General features: G+C 44.3%; 1 protein-coding gene across 1 annotated transcript in view; it reads right to left on the reverse strand.

The window, feature by feature from the left end:
- Positions 1–17,146, reverse strand: part of LOC132828350 (N-fatty-acyl-amino acid synthase/hydrolase PM20D1-like) — an 88,465-nt gene that overhangs the window by 43,297 nt on the left and 28,022 nt on the right. The window contains exons 4-5 of the mRNA XM_060845378.1: positions 14,980–15,113; positions 2,566–2,685 (exon numbers count right to left, since the gene is read on the reverse strand). Of these exons, the coding sequence (XP_060701361.1) occupies positions 2,566–2,685; positions 14,980–15,113 (254 nt within the window). The remainder of the gene's footprint in view (positions 1–2,565; positions 2,686–14,979; positions 15,114–17,146) is intronic.

The following is a 17,146-nucleotide window of genomic DNA, read 5'->3' on the forward strand; positions in this document are numbered from 1 at the left end:
TAAACTTTTCAGTCTCTCTTCATAAGACATCTCTGGAATCAATCTAGTGAATCTCCGCTGAGCTACATCTAACACAACTACATCACTCCTCAAGTAAGGGAACCAGATGAGGACAAGATGCCATTGTCAAACTGATTATGTTATCTGCCCACATTTAGTTCAATTATTTTCAACTTTTCATTCAATCTGGGACTGATGTGTGGAAAAATGCGTTCCATAAAAAGCTGTTCTTTTTTTAATGTTTACTTAAAGTTCCATCTGAGGAAAGTAATTTCAATAAAAACAGGACAGAGGTAACACTAAACCACAAGGATAGGAAAGGAGTTGTTGGAGAGGGAGTAACATGCAACCTTCTGCTCATCCAGGTTATAAGAGGGGACATGACAGAGGAGGAGAAAGTGAGGACTGCAGATGCTGGAGATCAGAGCTGAAAATGTGTTGCTGGAAAAGCGCAGCAGGTCAGGCAGCATCCAAGGAACAGGAGATTCGACGTTTCAGGCATAAGCCCTTCTTTTTATGCCTGAAACGTTGAATCTCCTGTTCCTTGGATGCTGCCTGACCTGCTGCGCTTTTCCAGCAACACATTTTCAGCACATGACAGAGGAGGACAACTTAAAATGCAGAAATTTTAGGAAAAACTGAAAGAACTACAGGTAATGGAATCAGAAACAAAAATAGAAATTGCTGGAAATGCTCAGCAGGTCACCTGAAATGTTAACTCGGATTTCTCAGGGAATGTAGGCATCACTGTTTGGGCCAGTATTTACTGTCCATCCCTAATTGCCCTGGGCAAGGCACACTGTTACCTTAAACAGAGGAAAGAAAGAGAAAGACAGAGAGAGATCAAAGGTATAGGCAAACGTAGAGAGAAAGGTAGAGAGTGAGATAAATATCTGGTAGTAAATGAGAAGTGTACATGGTTGAAACTGGGTTGGCTGCACAGGGAGCAACCCACCAAGACAGGACCTGGACGTGTAGTAGCTGATGGGGGGGCTGTAACTGATACGGAGAAGGGTGGTCACATTCAAAAATTGTTAAACTCAATTTAGTTTGCTGGCACGATGCTTCAGTGGCTAGCATTGATGCCTCACAGCGCCAAGAATCTAGGTTCGATTCCAGCCTCGGGCAACTGTCTGTGTGGAGTTTGTATATTCATCCTGTGTCTGCATGGGTTTTCTCTGGGTGCAGTTTCTGGTTTCCTCCCAGAGTTCAAAGATGTACAGGTTAGATGGATTGGCCATGCAAAATTGCTCGTGGTGTTCAGGGATGTGTAGGTTAGGTGTGTTAGGCAGGGGGGTAAATGTAAAGAATGGGCTTGGCTGAGATACTCTTTGAAGGGTCGGTGTGGACTTGTTGGGCCAAAGAGCCTATCCCCACACTGTAGGGATTCTATGAAGTGTTATTGTCAAGTTGTTAAACATCATCCCTGTGTCCAGTATTGTCAGAATTTTATACAGTTCAATAACATCCCCTTTCTTCTAAACTCTTGACAGGTCCTGAACAGCGTCTAGATTAGAGTGGTGCTGGAAAAGCACAGCAGTTCACGTAGCATCTGAGGAGCAGAAAAATCGGCGTTTTGGGTAAAAGCCCTTCATCAGGAGGGCTTTTGCCCAATTCGTCGATTTTCTTGTTCCTCAGATGCTGCCTGACCTGCTGTGCTTTTCCAGCACTACACTTGCGACTCTAATCTCCAGCATCTGCAATACTCACTTTCGCCTAATAGATCATAGAATCCCTACAGTGTAGAAGCAGGCCATTCAGCCCATCAAGTCCATATTAGCCCTATGAAAAGCATCCCACCCAGACCTATGCCACTATCTCTATAACTCTGCATTTCCCACAGCCTGCACATCCCTGGACATTACAGGCAATTTAGCTTGGCCAATTCACCTAATCTGCACATCTTTGGACTACGTGAGGAAACCCATGCAGACACAGGGAGAATGGACAAACTCCACACAGGCAGTTATCCAACCCGGGTCCCTGGCACTGAGAGGCAGCAGTGCTAACCACTGAGCCACCGTACCATCAGAGTTTGGAAAGCCGGTGAATTAGATACTGGATAAATTAAGCTTAGAAGTGACCAGCTGTGCAATCAACTTTATTACAAATTTAAATCAGTTAGACAACGTCACTAAGATCAAACATGTCACTGACAGGAGATAAGCTGCATTGAGACTAAAATGAAATAATTTGAGAGAACAAGGTGCTTTAAAAATGATCTTCACTGAAAGCACTCTCCTCTCACTACGTAGGGAGGGAACTGAATGGAAAGAAGAATCTAAAGATTACACGGAGGTGGAAAAGCCATACACTAAGTATCCAGAAATACCATTGGAATCTGAAGAAGTTCTGAAGTTGGAATTCTAAAGAAGCACCTCTGGATCCGAAATGTTAACTCTGCTTTCTCTCCACTGATGCTGCCAGATCTGCTGAGTTTTTCCAGCATCTGCAGTTTTTTTACAATTTTTAACCATTGGAATCATGTAATACTTGCATATGTACAGAAAAATGCTCATTGAGAGTGTGTGGTGATGTAGCTCTGTGTATAGGTTTCGTACTCACTTGGACACTGCAGCTGCCAAGATTCCAATGCTGGTCTCCTTTGGTGGCATTGAGGAATGGCCAGTGTCCACACTCACACTCAAACTAATGGTAACAAATCCCTTTTCAGAGGTAGCTATACTGGAGAGAATAAGAGAGGTGATATTTTTAAATTTAGATTTCAGTTCATTGCATCCATGTAAAACCAAGAGCAAGGAAAAACATGCATGTTATCTGCAACAGCGATTTGCATTGGTGTAGTGCCTTTGACTCAGTAAAACCTCTCCAGGTATTTCACAGGAACACTTACCTTCAAGGTTTGTGAGAAGATTTGTAGCTCGGGTGCTCATTGTTGTAGTTCTGTTCGCCGAGCTGGGAATTTGTGTTGCAGACGTTTCGTCCCCTGTCTAGGTGACATTCTCAATGCTTGGGATCCTCCTGTGAAGCGCTTTCTGTGATCTTTCCTCCGCCATTTATAGTGGTTTGAATTTGCTGCTTCTGGTTGTCAGTTCCAGCTGTCCGTTGCAGTGGCCAGTATATTGGGTCCAGGTCGATGTGCTTATTAATTGAATCTGTGGATGAGTGCCAAGCCTCTAGGAATTCCCTGGCTGTTCTCTGTTTGGCTTGTCCTATAATCGTAGTGTTGTCCCAATCGAATTCATGTTGCTTGTCATCTACGTGTGTGGCTACTAAGGGATAGCTGGTCGTGTCATTTCGTGGTTAATGCGGATCGTTAGCTGTCTTCCTGTTTGTCCCATATAGTATTTTGTGCTGTCCTGGCATGGGATTTTGTACACGACATTGGTTTTGCTCATGCTAGGTATCGGGTCCTTTGTCCTGGTGAGTTGTTGTCTGAGAGTGGCTGTTGATTTGTGTGCTGTTATGAGTCCTAGTGGTCGCAGTAGTCTGGCTGTCAGTTCGGAAATGCTCTTGATGTATGGTAGTATGGCTAGTCCTTTGGGTTGCAGCATGTCCTCGTTCCGTTGTCTTTCCCTTAGGCATCTGTTGATGAAATTGCGTGGGTATCCGTTTTTGGCGAATACATTGTATAGGTGTTCTTCTTCCTCTTTTTGCAGTTCTGGTGTACTGCAGTGTGTTGTGGCCCTTTTGAACAGTGTCTTGATGCAACTTCTTTTGTGTGTGTTGGGGTGGTTGCTTTCGTAGTTCAGGACTTGGTCTGTGTGTGTGGCTTTCCTGTATACCTTTGTGGTGAATTCTCCGTTCGGTGTTCTCTGTACCATCACGTCTAGGAATGGGAGTTGGTTGTCCTTTTCTTCCTCTCTAGTGAATCGGATTCCTGTGGGTATGGCATTGATGATCCGGTGTGTGTTCTCTATTTCTGTGTTTTTAATGATTACAAAGGTGTCATCCACATATCTGACCCAGAGTTTGGGTTGAATTTGCGGTAAGACTATTTGTTCTAATCTTTGCATTACCACTTCTGCTATGAGTCCAGAGATGGGTGAGCCCATGGGTGTGCCGTTGATTTGTTAATATATTTGGTTGTTGAATGGTTTTTGTCGCTACCTCTATCAACAAAACCCGAACCAGAGAAACAATAGCCAACCTGCTAGACATACAGAACAGACAACAGGATGTTGAACCTATCAACAAAGACGGCATACTCAAACTACTGGACCTGTGCCTCACAATACACTGCAAAAAGAGGAAGAAGAACACCTATACAATGTATTCGCCAAAAACGGATACCAGCGCAATTTCATCAACAGATGCCTAAGGGAAAGACAAAGGAACAAGGACATGCTGCAACCCAAAGGACTAGCCACACTACCATACATCAAGAGCATTTCCGAACTGACAGCCAGACTACTGTGACCACTAGGACTCATAACAGCACACAAACCAACAGCCACTCTCAGACAACAACTCACCAGAACGAAGGACCCGATACCTAGCATGAGCAAAACCAATGTCGTGTACAAAATCCCATGCCAGGACTGCACAAAACACTACATAGGACAAACAGGAAGACAGCTAATGATCAGCATTAACCACGAAATGACACGACCAGCTATCCTTAGTAGCTACACACGCAGATGACAAGCAACATGAATTCGATTGGGACAACACTATGATTATAGGACAAGCCAAACAGAGAACAGCCAGGGAATTCCTAGAGGCTTGGCACTCATCCACAGATTCAATTAATAAGCACATCGACCTGGACCCAATATACTGACCACTGCAGCGGACAGCTGGAACTGACAACCGGAAGCGGCAGATTCAAACCACTACAAATGGCAGAGGAAAGATCACAGAAGCGCTTCACAGGAGGATCCCAAGCACTGAGGATGTCACCTAGACAGGGGACGAAACATCTGCAACACAAATTCCCAGCTCGGCGAACAGAACCACAACAACACTTACCTTTACAGATTCCCTAAGTATGAAAACAGGCTCTTTGGCCCAACAAGTTCACACCAACCCTCCGAAGTGTAACCACCCAGACCCATTCCCCTACATTTACCCCTGACTAATGTACCTGACACGATAGGCAATTCACCTGATCTGCACATCTTTGGACTGTGGGAGGACACCAGAGCACCCAGAGGAAGCCCATGAAGGCAAGGAGAGAACGTGCAAATGTCACACAGACAGTCACCCGAGGCAGGAATCGAACCCAGGTCCCTAGTGCTATGAGGCAGCAGTGCTGACCACTGAGCCACCATGCCATCACATTATTAAACAAAAATGTGACACAGAGACACATAGGATATCAGGAAATGACTGAAAGCTTTGTCATCGAGGTAGGTTTTAAGGAGCATCTTAAAAAGGTGAATTATTTTCAGTGAGATAATGTATTTCTGCTTTGAAATGCACACCTCAACATCAGGAGCTAAAACTTCCTGCAATGACTAAAATGGAGGTTGATTGGTAGCTGCCATTGCATCAGGTCATAAAAGTCACACTGAGGGATTTACATTTCAGCAACAGAACAAATTTCCCATTTTGCCTCAGAACATGCCTAAGTACATGATAAATGACTAAATGTTAATGCATGCCTAAACTAAAATAGCGATTAAAACAGCAGACGTGTGGACAGGAGTGTGTTTGTAACTACCCTGGATAACAACAGGTAGTTAGTTTGCCTCTTTGCTACCTTTCTCCACCCTCCTCTCTGACCTACCACCTCCACCCCCACCCCCATTCACCTATTGTATTCTTTGCTGCCTTCTCCCCAGCCCCACCCCCCCCCATTTATCTTTCCATCCTGGAGGCTTCCTGCCTCTATTCCTGATGAAGGGCTTTTGCCTGAAACTTCGATTTCCCTGCTCCTCGGATGCTGCCTGACCTGCTGTGCTTTTCCAGCACCACTCTAATCTAGACTCTGATTTCCAGCATCTGCAGTCCTCATTTTTGCTCAGTCTCATCGGTTGAGGATAAAAAATTGACCAATTTGTTGGGAGAACTGCCTGATCCTCAAAGAGGATCCTGTGTATCCACTGCAATGGGGATGATGAGGCCTTCAAACTGCATTGAAATATCAGCCTGGATTATCTGTTTGAAGAGGAGCTGAGCCCAACTGGTTCACTTATTATTTTTAGATCCAGCATGTGAGAATCACTAGTTTGGTCAGCATTGACTGCCCATTGCCAATTACATGAGGGTAGTAACTACATTTCTGTGTGTCTGCAGTCACATGCAGCATTCCCGCTAATTTTTTTTCCTATGCATGCGGGCCTCCATCTGAAGAACTCTAACCCTATCGTGCTGTGAATGACATCAGCGGGCCCCATCATCATGCATGGACCCACAGGGTAGCTGTGCATGTGGGCAGCCATGCAACTTAGAGGGTATGTCAGTCAAGTGTAGGTCAGATCAGGTTTGGAGTGCAGACTTCCTTCCCTGAGGGACATTAATGATCCAACTGAGTACTTGATGGTGATGAGGACAATATCAGACTAGCTTTTAATTTCCAGATTTTTTTTACTGAATTCAAATTTCACCATCTGCCACCGATTTGTACATAAGTCTGGAGGACTTTAACCTGGGGTTCTGGATTACTAGCTCAGTGACATTGCCATTATCCTTCTATTATCACTTTTACCCCATGGAATGACAGATACATCACTGCAAGGAGACATTCTGGCCAATACAAGTGGGGAAAGATGGATGATGTTGCTGGCTTCAGACCTCATTTCCCAGTTCACTGACTTGCTGGAGGGGAGGGGGTCAGGCAACAAGGTCAGATCAGTGGGGGTGGAGATGGAGGTATGGGCTTCCCCCACCTCAGAGCTCCAAAAGCAGGGTTGGAAATTGTGGCGCTGGAAAAGCACAGCAGGTCAGGGAGCATCCAAGGAGCAGGAGAATCAACATTTCAGGCATATGCCCTTCATCCATTCCTGATGAATGACTTGCCCGCAACATCGATTCTCCTGCTCCTCGGTTGCTGCCTGACAGGCTGTGCTTTTCCAGCGCCACAATTTTGGACTCTGATCTCCAGCATCTGAAGTCCTCACTTTCTCCTTGTCTCTAAGCAGGCTCAAGTCTTGGAGGTTATCACATTCTTGAGATGTTTGCCAGCTGGTACTAAGAGTTCCATGAGCCACCAGAAAGTCCCAGTGAACTGATGGGCAGCTTAATCTGGATTTCTCCAACTGTATCTCACTTTTCTGACACTATGGCCTATACAGGACATGATTGCTGCCTTGGGGGGGGGGGGAGGGGGGGGTTTTTACAAAATCAATGAGGCTATCCACTGGAGTTTGGCAATAACACACAACATTCACCTCCTTACAGTGAATGCTCTAAAGAAAGAAATAATTTTCAGAGCCTTTTCAGCACAAGGCATTGAGCACTCAATACTCTACATACCTGCAGCAGTGTACACAAGGTTTTAGCACGACAGGCTGTTTAACAAGGCAGCATCTCAAATTTCCAAGGGGGATTTGCCAGAAACATTGGGGGAAATCCCTGGAGTACTTTCACCAAAGTCGTGGTGATGGATCTGGAGAGAACGGGTTTTGACTATCCTTATCCCGCAATGCAGTTACAACATAAAAGCTAAGGTACTAAAGGTCGTGATTATGGGGTTTATCCCATCATTTCACCACAATTCAAATTTTAGCAAGGCTCTGCCTGTATTGTGGTAATGTTTTTATTCACTTGTGGAACGTAGGCATGACTGGTGAGGCTAGCATTTTTTATTGCCTGTTTCTAGTTGCCCTTGAAAAGGTAGTGGTGAGTTGCCTGCTTAAACTGCCACAGTCCATGTACTATAGGTTGACCTACAATGTCCCTGGAGAGGGAATTTAAGGATTTTGACCCAGCAACAGTGAAGGAGTGGCTGATCTATTTATAGGTCAGGATGATGAGTGACTTGGAGGGGAACTTGCAGGTGGTGGTGTTCCCATGTGTCTGTTACCCTTGTCCTTCTAAATGGAGGTGGTCATGAGTTTAGGAAGTGCATCTAAGGATCTTTGGTGAATTTCAGGATATGCGCAATATCCAACCCTTCTCCTGGTACTAGGTTGAGCGATGCTAGAGAATATAGTGTAAACACATAAACACAGTGTAAACAAAGGGATCTTGATCAATTGGGCCAATGGCCTGAGGAGTGGCAGATGGAGTTTAATTTTGATAAATGCGAGGTATTGCATTTTTAAGAAAAACAATGAGGGCAGGACTTATGCAGTTAATGGTAGGGCCCTAGGTTGTGTTGTCAAACAGAGAGACCTTGGGGTTCAGGCACATCATTCTTTGAAATTTGCATCACAGGTAGACAGAGTTGTGAAGGAGACATTTGGCACACTTGCCTTCATTGCGCAGACCATTGAGTATAAGAGTTGGGAAATCATGATGAAGTCCTATAGGACACCTTTGGAATACTGAGTCACCCTACTGAAGGAAAGATACTATTAAATTAGAGATAGTTCAGAAAAGACTGACCGAGATGTTGCTGGGACAAGAGGGTTTGAGTTATAAGGACAGGCTAAAACCTTTTCAATAGAGTATAGGAGGTTGAGGGGTGACTTTATAGAGATTTTTAAAATCATGAGGGGAGTAGATAAGGTGAATTGCAAAGGCCTTTTTGCTTGGGTGGGGGAGTTCAAAACTGGGGGCATATGTTAAAGGTGAGAGGAGAAAGATTTAAAAGGGACCTGAGGGGCAACATTTTCACACAAAGGGTGACTTGTAAGTGGAATGAACTGCCAGAGCAAGTGGTAGATGCAGGTACAGTTACAATATTTATAAGACCTTTGGACAGATAATTGAATAGGAAAGGTTAAGAGGGATATGGGCCAAATGCAGGCAGGTGGAACTAGTTTACTTTGGGAAACTTGGCCAGTATGACCTCGTTGGACTTAACGGCCTGTTTCTGTGCTGTGTTACTCTATGACTGTAATTACTCTCAGATAGAAAAAAGACAGGAATCTTGTTTATTACATTCTCCAGTTAACATACCAATCGTCCAAGTGTGGCAGTACCTTTCCTGATCAGAGGGCAGGCATTTTAAATTAGGCATATAAAGTAGTTTCATAATTTTAGACTAAATGCTGAGCTGGCTGAGCATAAATGGGATGGCAAAGTTGGCCCAGTGTCTACAGTCTGAGCTCCTCCATAGTTCAATGCATAACATTGATAGTTGCCATGAGACTTTAAGGAATCTGTGTGTTTGAGTTCTAACCAGTCTTGATAGGTCCTGAATAGTTGCCTCAGAAGAGTGAAGGCAGTGGAGATGTTTATCTGGCAATTATTTTTTGAACTTTATGACCAGAATGTTTATGTCTTGTTCTGCACTTCCAACATTTAGGTGTAATTATATAGCCTTATAAGATGGTGCAAGATGTCTAAGGCATTCCTAAGATTCCAGATTGTCTTAAACCATGGTCAAAAGCATGCTGCTGGAAAAACACAGCAGGTCAGGCAGCATTCGAGGAACAGGAGAGTCGACCACCGCCCCCCCCACCCCCATTTATCTCTCAGCCACCTTCCTCCTTCCCAGGTTGCTTCTCCTGCTCCTTGGATGCCGCCTGACCTGCTGTGCTTTTCCAGCACCACACTCTCGACTCTGACCTCCAGCATCTGCAGTCCTCGCTTTCTCCTGTGTCTTAAACCATGGTCAAGCTCAAGGCTGACAAGCAACATATGCAGAGACTAATGAGTTATGAAAGCATAAGTAGTGTGTGTATCATCACAGCAGGAAGATGAACCTTAAGCCTGACCTTTTGGGTATACAGGCACTCTTGCTTTCACAAAGCAATAGGCAACCTCCATTAACTGATATTTATGTTTAGACTTCACTTTAAGAAAACAGAGTTATATACAAAACAGCCTTGATGGTTGTTGGCATCGCTCTCTGGGGCTCCTAGTTCTTTTTTTAAAGGACAGTTGCCGTGAGGTCTGTGTTCCCCCAGGTGCAGAGGTTTTACCACTTTATGTCTTTCCATATGATTTTTAGTTGAGTCAGTTCGCCAGGATTATGGAGAGAGGCTGTGACTGCTAACATTTCATTTGTCACTGACCTGGAGACATGTGGCCAGAAATTGATACAATCCCAGACAATAGCTGAGATTACTAAATCGTTATGTTGATGCCACAGCCAATTAAAGATACATCATGATCAGAGATAAATTCCAGTTGAACTTATTTCAGGTTTAAACATGTAAACAGACTTTCAGTTAGCCTGGGGAAGGATTGGAGACGGAATTGACATTTGTTTGTTATGATTCCCTTCAAGGTCAAGAGTATTTTTAAAAGAATAAGAGCTGATCAAGTGTGGCGCTGGATAAAGGAGAGCAGGCCAGGCAGCATCTGAGGAGCAAGAGAGTCGACATTTCGGACATAACCCTTCGTCAGGACTGGGGAGGGGGAAGGGAGCTGAGAGATAAATGGGGGGGGTGCTAGGGTGAAAGGTTATTGCATTGGCAATAAGTGGGCGAAGGTCAGAGGTGATTGTGATAGGTCAGTGGGAAGTGTGGAGCGGATAAGTGGGAAGGAAGATGGACAGGTAGGACAGGTCAAGAGGGCGGAACTGAGTCGGAGAGTTGGATCTGGGATGGGGAGAGGGGAAGGGAGTTTTCAAAACTCAATGAGTTCAATGTTGAGTCCATGTAATTGTAGGCTTCTGAGGCGGAAGATGAGGTGTTTCTCCTCCAGTTTGTGGGTGGCCTTGCTTAAGCGGCAGAGGAGGCCCAGAATGGACATGACATGGGGGATTGGGATGGAGAGTTGAATTGATGGCCATAGGGCGGTGGGGTTGGTTGGTGTGTATGACCAGAGATGTTCCCTGAACCATTCCACGAGTTTGTGCTCTGTCTCTCTGATAGACAGGAGACCACATAGAGAGCAACTTATGCAGTAAATGAGGTTCAAGGATATGCAAAGACATCTCTGCCGGATTTGGGATGATCCTTTGGGCCCTTGGATGGAGGTGAGGGGGGTAGGTGTGGGCACAGGTTTTGCACGTCTGACGCAGCAGGGGAAGGTGCCAGGTGTGGAGAGGAGGCTGGTGGGACCTGACGAGGGAGCTGCGGAGGGAAAGGTCCCTATGGAATGCAGATAGGGGTGGGAAGGGAAATTTATTTTTGGTAGCGGGTCTGACTGTAGGTGGTGAAAGTGGTGGAGGATGATACGCTGGATTTGGAGATTAGTGGGGAGGAATGTGAGGATCGGGGATGGGGGGGGGGTCTATCCAGAAAACCCCAGATTTTATTTATCAGTGTCTTTCACACTTATACATTACACTGTTCTTTAAGTCAACATTCCATTCTTCCAAAATAAGTCCAAAGTGATTCTTAACTCCAAGGGTTTATTTCCGATCTTTTCCTTTCCCAGTCTGGAATCTTAAAACTCCAGAAATCTCTTCCATGATCAGAATTTTCCTAATGAATTCTCCCTCAAGGTAAATCTTGTAAATCTTCCAACCTGTCTCCGCTCCCCATAAATTAGTTTCTTCCCCCAGTCTGAAGGTGAACTCTTCGCTTGAATTCCTGGGCAGTGATCCAGAGACTCTAAGTCTCTGGCTTTCCCCCTTCCTCTCCTGGACCTGAGCAGACTAAGTGAGCCTGCGTGTGTTTGGGTTTTCTTTAGCTATTCTTCCTCTCTGAAAGCTCAACAGGACAACATGAGTTAGTTGGGACGTCTCCAGTTAGAAATGTTGATGAACTATCTCAGAAGACCCATATTTTTCTCATCTGGTAACTAAACGAACAGTTTAAAAATACAATGTTTACAACCTGACAGAATCAACAAACACTTTTCCGGGACATGGGAGATTAATGGTCCATCCACTATTAGCATCCAGGCTACTGCCCTTGTCTCCAAAGATATCAATTTGCATCTTCTTCCCATCAAACAGTCTGGGTCCCCTTTAATTTCTAACAATCAAATCAGATTGACATGCTTCAATGCAAGGTCATCTGACTTGGTTTTATTTTAAATTTAATACAGTCCCAAAACATAATCTCAAAGTTATGAGAGATATCAAAGATTGAGAGTTATAAGGTAGCCAGGAAGGAGCTAAAGAGGGAGCTAAGAGAAGCGAGAAGGGGACATGAAAAGTCTTTAGCTGGTAGGATTAGGGAAAACCCAAAGGCTTTCTATAGGTATGTCAAGAATAAAAGGATGACTAGGGTAGGTATCGGTCCAGTCAAGGATAGTAGTGGGAAGTTGTGTGTGGAGGCGGAGGAGATTGGAGAGACATTAAATCAGTACTTTTCATCAGTATTCACTCAGGAACAGGACACTGTTGCTGATGTGAATATGGAATCACAAATAATTAGAATGGATGCCCTGGAAATATGCAGGGAAGAGGTTTTGGGAATATTGGAAAGGATGAATATAGATAAGTCTCCTGGGCCTGATGGCATTTACCCCAGGATCCTATGGGAAGCTAGGGAGGAGATAGCAGAGCCATTGGCCTGGATTTTTATGTCGTCATTGTCAACGGGAATAGTACCAGAGGACTGGAGGATAGCGAATATGGTCCCATTGTTCAAGAAAGGGAGTAGGGATAGCCCTAGTAACTATAGGCCAGTGAGTCTGACTTCAGTGGTGGGCAAAGTCTTAGAGAGAATGGTAAGGGATAAGATTTATGAACATCTGGGTAGGAATAACGTGATCAGGGATAGCCAGCATGGTTTTGTGAAGGGCAGGTCGTGCCTCACAAACCTTATTGAGTTCTTTGAGAAGGTGACTAAGGAAGTGGATGAGGGTAAAGCAGTAGATGTTGTGTATATGGATTTTAGTAAGGCGTTCGATAAGGTTCCCCATGGTAGGCTAATGCTAAAACTTCGGAGGTATGGCATTGAGGATACATTAGAGGTTTGGATTAGGAATTGGCTGGCTGGAAGGAGACAGAGGGTAGTAGTTGATGGATTATGTTCATCTTGGAGTGCAGTTACTAGCGGTGTACCACAAGGATCTGTTTTGGGACCATTGCTTTTTGTTATCTTTATAAATGATCTAGAGGAAGGACTTGAAAGCTGGGTAAGCAAGTTTGCGGATGACACAAAAGTCGGTGGAGTTGTGGATAGTGAGGAAGGAAGTGGTAGGTTACAGCGGGATATAGATAAGTTGCAGAGCTGGGCGGAAATGTGGCAAATGGAATTCAATGTAGCTAAGTGCGAAGTCGTTCACTTTGGTAGGAATAACAAGATGATGGATTACTGGGCTAATGGTAGGCTACTTGGTAGTGTGGATGAGCAGAGGGATCTTGGTGTCTATGTACACAGATCTCTGAAAGTTGCCACCCAGGTAAATAGTGCTGTGAGGAAGGCATATGGTGTACTGGGCTTTATTGGCAGAGGAATTGAGTTCCGGAGTCCTGAGGTCATGTTGCAGTTGTATAAGACTCTGGTGAGGCCTCATCTGGAGTATTGTGTGCAGTTTTGGTCGCCATACTATAGGAAGGATGTGGAAGCTTTAGAACGAGTGCAGAGGAGGTTTACCAGGATGTTGCCTGGAATGGTAGGAAAATCTTATGAGGAAAGGCTGAGGCACTTGGGGCTGTTCTCATTGGAGAAGAGAAGGTTTAGGGGAGATCTGATAGAAGTGTATAAGATGATTAGGGGTTTAGATAGGGTAGATACTAAGAACCTTTTACCGCTAATGGAGTCAGGTGTTACTAGGGGACATAGCTTTAAATTAAGGGGTGGTAGGCATAGGACAGATGTTAGGGGTAGATTCTTCACACAGCGGGTTGTGAGTTCATGGAATGCCCTGCCCGTATCAGTGGTGAACTCTCCTTCTTTATGGTCATTTAAGCGGGCATTGGATAGGCATTTGGAAGTTATTGGGCTAGTATAGGTTAGGTAGGATTCGGTCGGCGCAACATCGAGGGCCGAAGGGCCTGTACTGCGCTGTATCCTTCTATGTTCTATGTTCTATGTAAAGCTCACAACTACATATCTAGAATAACAAAGTGCAATTGCCATCCTGTTAGACTTCATCCTTAATAAATCTGTTTCTTGAGGATAGGCATTAAAGGTGATTATGTCAGCCCCTTTACATGACAAGAACAAATATCTTTTTACTTCCATATAAATATACAAACTTATAGAAAAGAGAATTTGTAGAGTTAACATGTGAAGGATATTTATTGCATCATGTCCTCTGGGCATTTTCTTTCCTGTTTCATCAGGAAAGGATCTGCGGCTACTTCCATACCAAGGTATTTTGTATTCTGTGGTTATGTAGGTATTTGCCGCCTGTGAAAGATATATTCTTTTGGGTTGCAGGTTCATAGCTCCTTGAAAGTGGAGTTGTGGATAGACAGGATAGTGAAGTTGGCATTTGGTATGCTTGCCTTTATTGGTCAGTGCATTGAGTATATTGGGATTTCATATTGGGGCTGTACAGAACATAGGTTAGGCCACTTTTGAAATACTGCATTCAATTCTAATCTCCATGCTACCGGAAAAGTATTGTTAAACTTGAAAGGGTTCAGAAAAGATGTACAAGGATGTTGCCAGGATTGGAGGGTTTGAGTTATAGGGAGAGCTGAATAGGCTGGGGCTTTTATCCCTGAAGTGTTGGGGGCTGAGGAGTGACCTTGTAGAGGTTAATAAAATCATGAGAGGCATGGATAGGATGAATAGCCAAGGTCTTTTCCCCCTGGATAGGAGAGTCCAAAACAAGAGGGCATAGGTTTAAGGTGAGAAGGGAAATTTAAAAGGGACCTAAGAGGCAACTTGTTCACTCAGAGGGTGGTACGTGTATGGAATGAGCTGCCGAAAGAAGTGGTGAAGGCTGGTACAATTACAACATTTAAAAAGGCATTTGGATGGGTATATGAATAGGAAGGGTTGAAGGGATAGGGGCCAAATGCTGGCAAGTGGGACTAGATTAATTTAGGATATCTGGTCGCATGGAGTGAAGGGTCTGTTTCTGTGCTGTACATTTCTATAACCTTATGAGCCTATAACTAACAGGACATGATGCTGTTTGAGTTAGGGCAGCTGAGACACTTACATTGCAGCATTTCTGTTCAGCCCTGGTATTATTCCACTGAGTATAAACGAGCCTTCATCCAGAAGAAAGGAGAGCTTTATTCCTCTGGACTGTAGGACTGTTGCTATGTTTCTGGCTCCATTGTTTCCCCCAACCTATAGGTAAGAAAGAAAGGCTTGCCTTTAAACAAATCCTTTCACAACTTTGTGACTGTTGCCAAAGCCCTTTATTGCCAATGCAACAGTTTTGGAAATGTAGCAATTGCAACAATTTGCATATTGAAAGTTCTCATTAATAGCAATTCTTGCAATAATTGAATATGATGTTGGTTAAGGGATAATTATTGACTGATAGGATTGTAATCTCCCTTACACCTCCAATAATGGCATAAAACCTTTTACACTCAGATGAGAAGACCCGGTTTAACAACTCATCTGGATGACAGCACACTCACTTAGTACTGCCTTGCCACCTTGGAGTCTTTATCTGAATTTACAGTCATTTTATTCATTCATAGGATGTGACCAGCACATATTATCCAGAGGGCAGTGAAGAGCATTGTGGGTCTAGAGTCATAGAATTCTGACAGCGTGGAAGCAGGCCATTTGGCCCACACTGACCCTCCGAAGAGCATCCCAACCAGGCCCACGCCTCTACCCTAACCCTGTATTCCCCATGGCTAGCCCACCTTGCCTCCATCCCTGGATAGCCTCCACCACTTCTTCCGGCACTCAACACCCTCTGTGTGAATAAGTGATTTAGCATGCCTAATCCACCTAACTTGCACACCTTTGGACTATGGGAGAAAACTGAAGGCTGGAATTGAACCCAGGTCCGTGGCACTAAGAGGAAGCAGTGCCAACCACTGAACCACTGTGCCTAACCAGGTAAGGATAGCAGATTTCCTTCCCTAAAGGACATCAATGAACCTATTTACCTTTTGGAATAACTGACAGTACGCACATGGTTGTCATCAGGCTAGTTTGTTAAATTCCAATTTTGTATCAGATTCAAATTTCATCGTTGCTGGGGTGGAATTGAAGCCTGGCTGTTAGCCTGCGTCACTACATAACTATAATCAAGACAAAATACTGACGGTCGAAATACCGGAAATCTGAGACAAACACAGAATGCTGAAGAAACACAGCAGGTCTGGCATTAGGCAAAGCTACCAAGACACAACTGTCTCCCCTTGTTTGTTAACTCAAAGCAAGAGTGCCAAGCATTGAGCCAGAGATGACACCTGACATCTGACCCATATTGTCTGACAACTTTCACAGCAAGGCCATGAATATGGTGGCTCAGTGGTTAGCTCTGCTGCCTCACAGCACCAGGAACCTGATTTCAACTCCAGCCATCGGTGACTGTATAGAGTTTGCACATTCTCAATGTGTCTGTGGATTTCCTTTGGGTACTTTGGTGTCCTCCCACTATCCAAAGATGTTCAAGTTAGGTAGATTAGCCAAGGAGAACGTGGGCTTACAGGGGCCAGGGTTGGGAAGCTCTTTGGAAGCTCGGTGCAGACTTGATGGCTAAAAGGCCTCCATTTGCACTGTAGGGATTCTATGATCATGTGCAAATTGCATGCACCTTACTTAAACCCATAATATGCAAGGGCAGATGTTGGTGATTCAGCCCATTGTCTCTGTTCCACAATGAAATCATGGTTAATCTGATAATCCTCAACTCCACTTTTCCCTATAACCTTCTCAAACAGCTTCCCGATACTTGCTTTGCATGTTCACTTCGCTGTGACATTAACATTAGTGGCAATATGCTTCGTAGTTAATTATTAATGTTGAGCTTCACTGAAGACTAATGAACCTGCCTTTGTTGGGAGACTCACATTTAAACATGGGACAGCCTTATGAAATTCAGCCTCGTGCGGCTAGGGATTGATAGGATGTCAGCAAACCACATTGTTCAGATGGAAGTAATCTACAGTGCATGATGAGGAGTTCTAAACTGCTTTCTGCACTTGTAATAATGAATTCCAGAACATCCAAATTCATGAGCAAATTGATTTTGAAACTACCTACCTCATCTATTATGTAGGAAAGCCCATTTCTTTGAAACTCTGGAGCAAACTGATCTCCTCTGTTAAAAGCAAATTACTGCGGATGCTGCAATCTGAAACCAAAAGAGAAAATGCTGGAAAATCTCAGCAGGTCTGGCAGCATCTGTAAGG

The sequence above is a fragment of the Hemiscyllium ocellatum genome, chromosome 26 (genome assembly GCF_020745735.1).
Source record: "Hemiscyllium ocellatum isolate sHemOce1 chromosome 26, sHemOce1.pat.X.cur, whole genome shotgun sequence".
NCBI lineage: Eukaryota > Metazoa > Chordata > Chondrichthyes > Orectolobiformes > Hemiscylliidae > Hemiscyllium > Hemiscyllium ocellatum.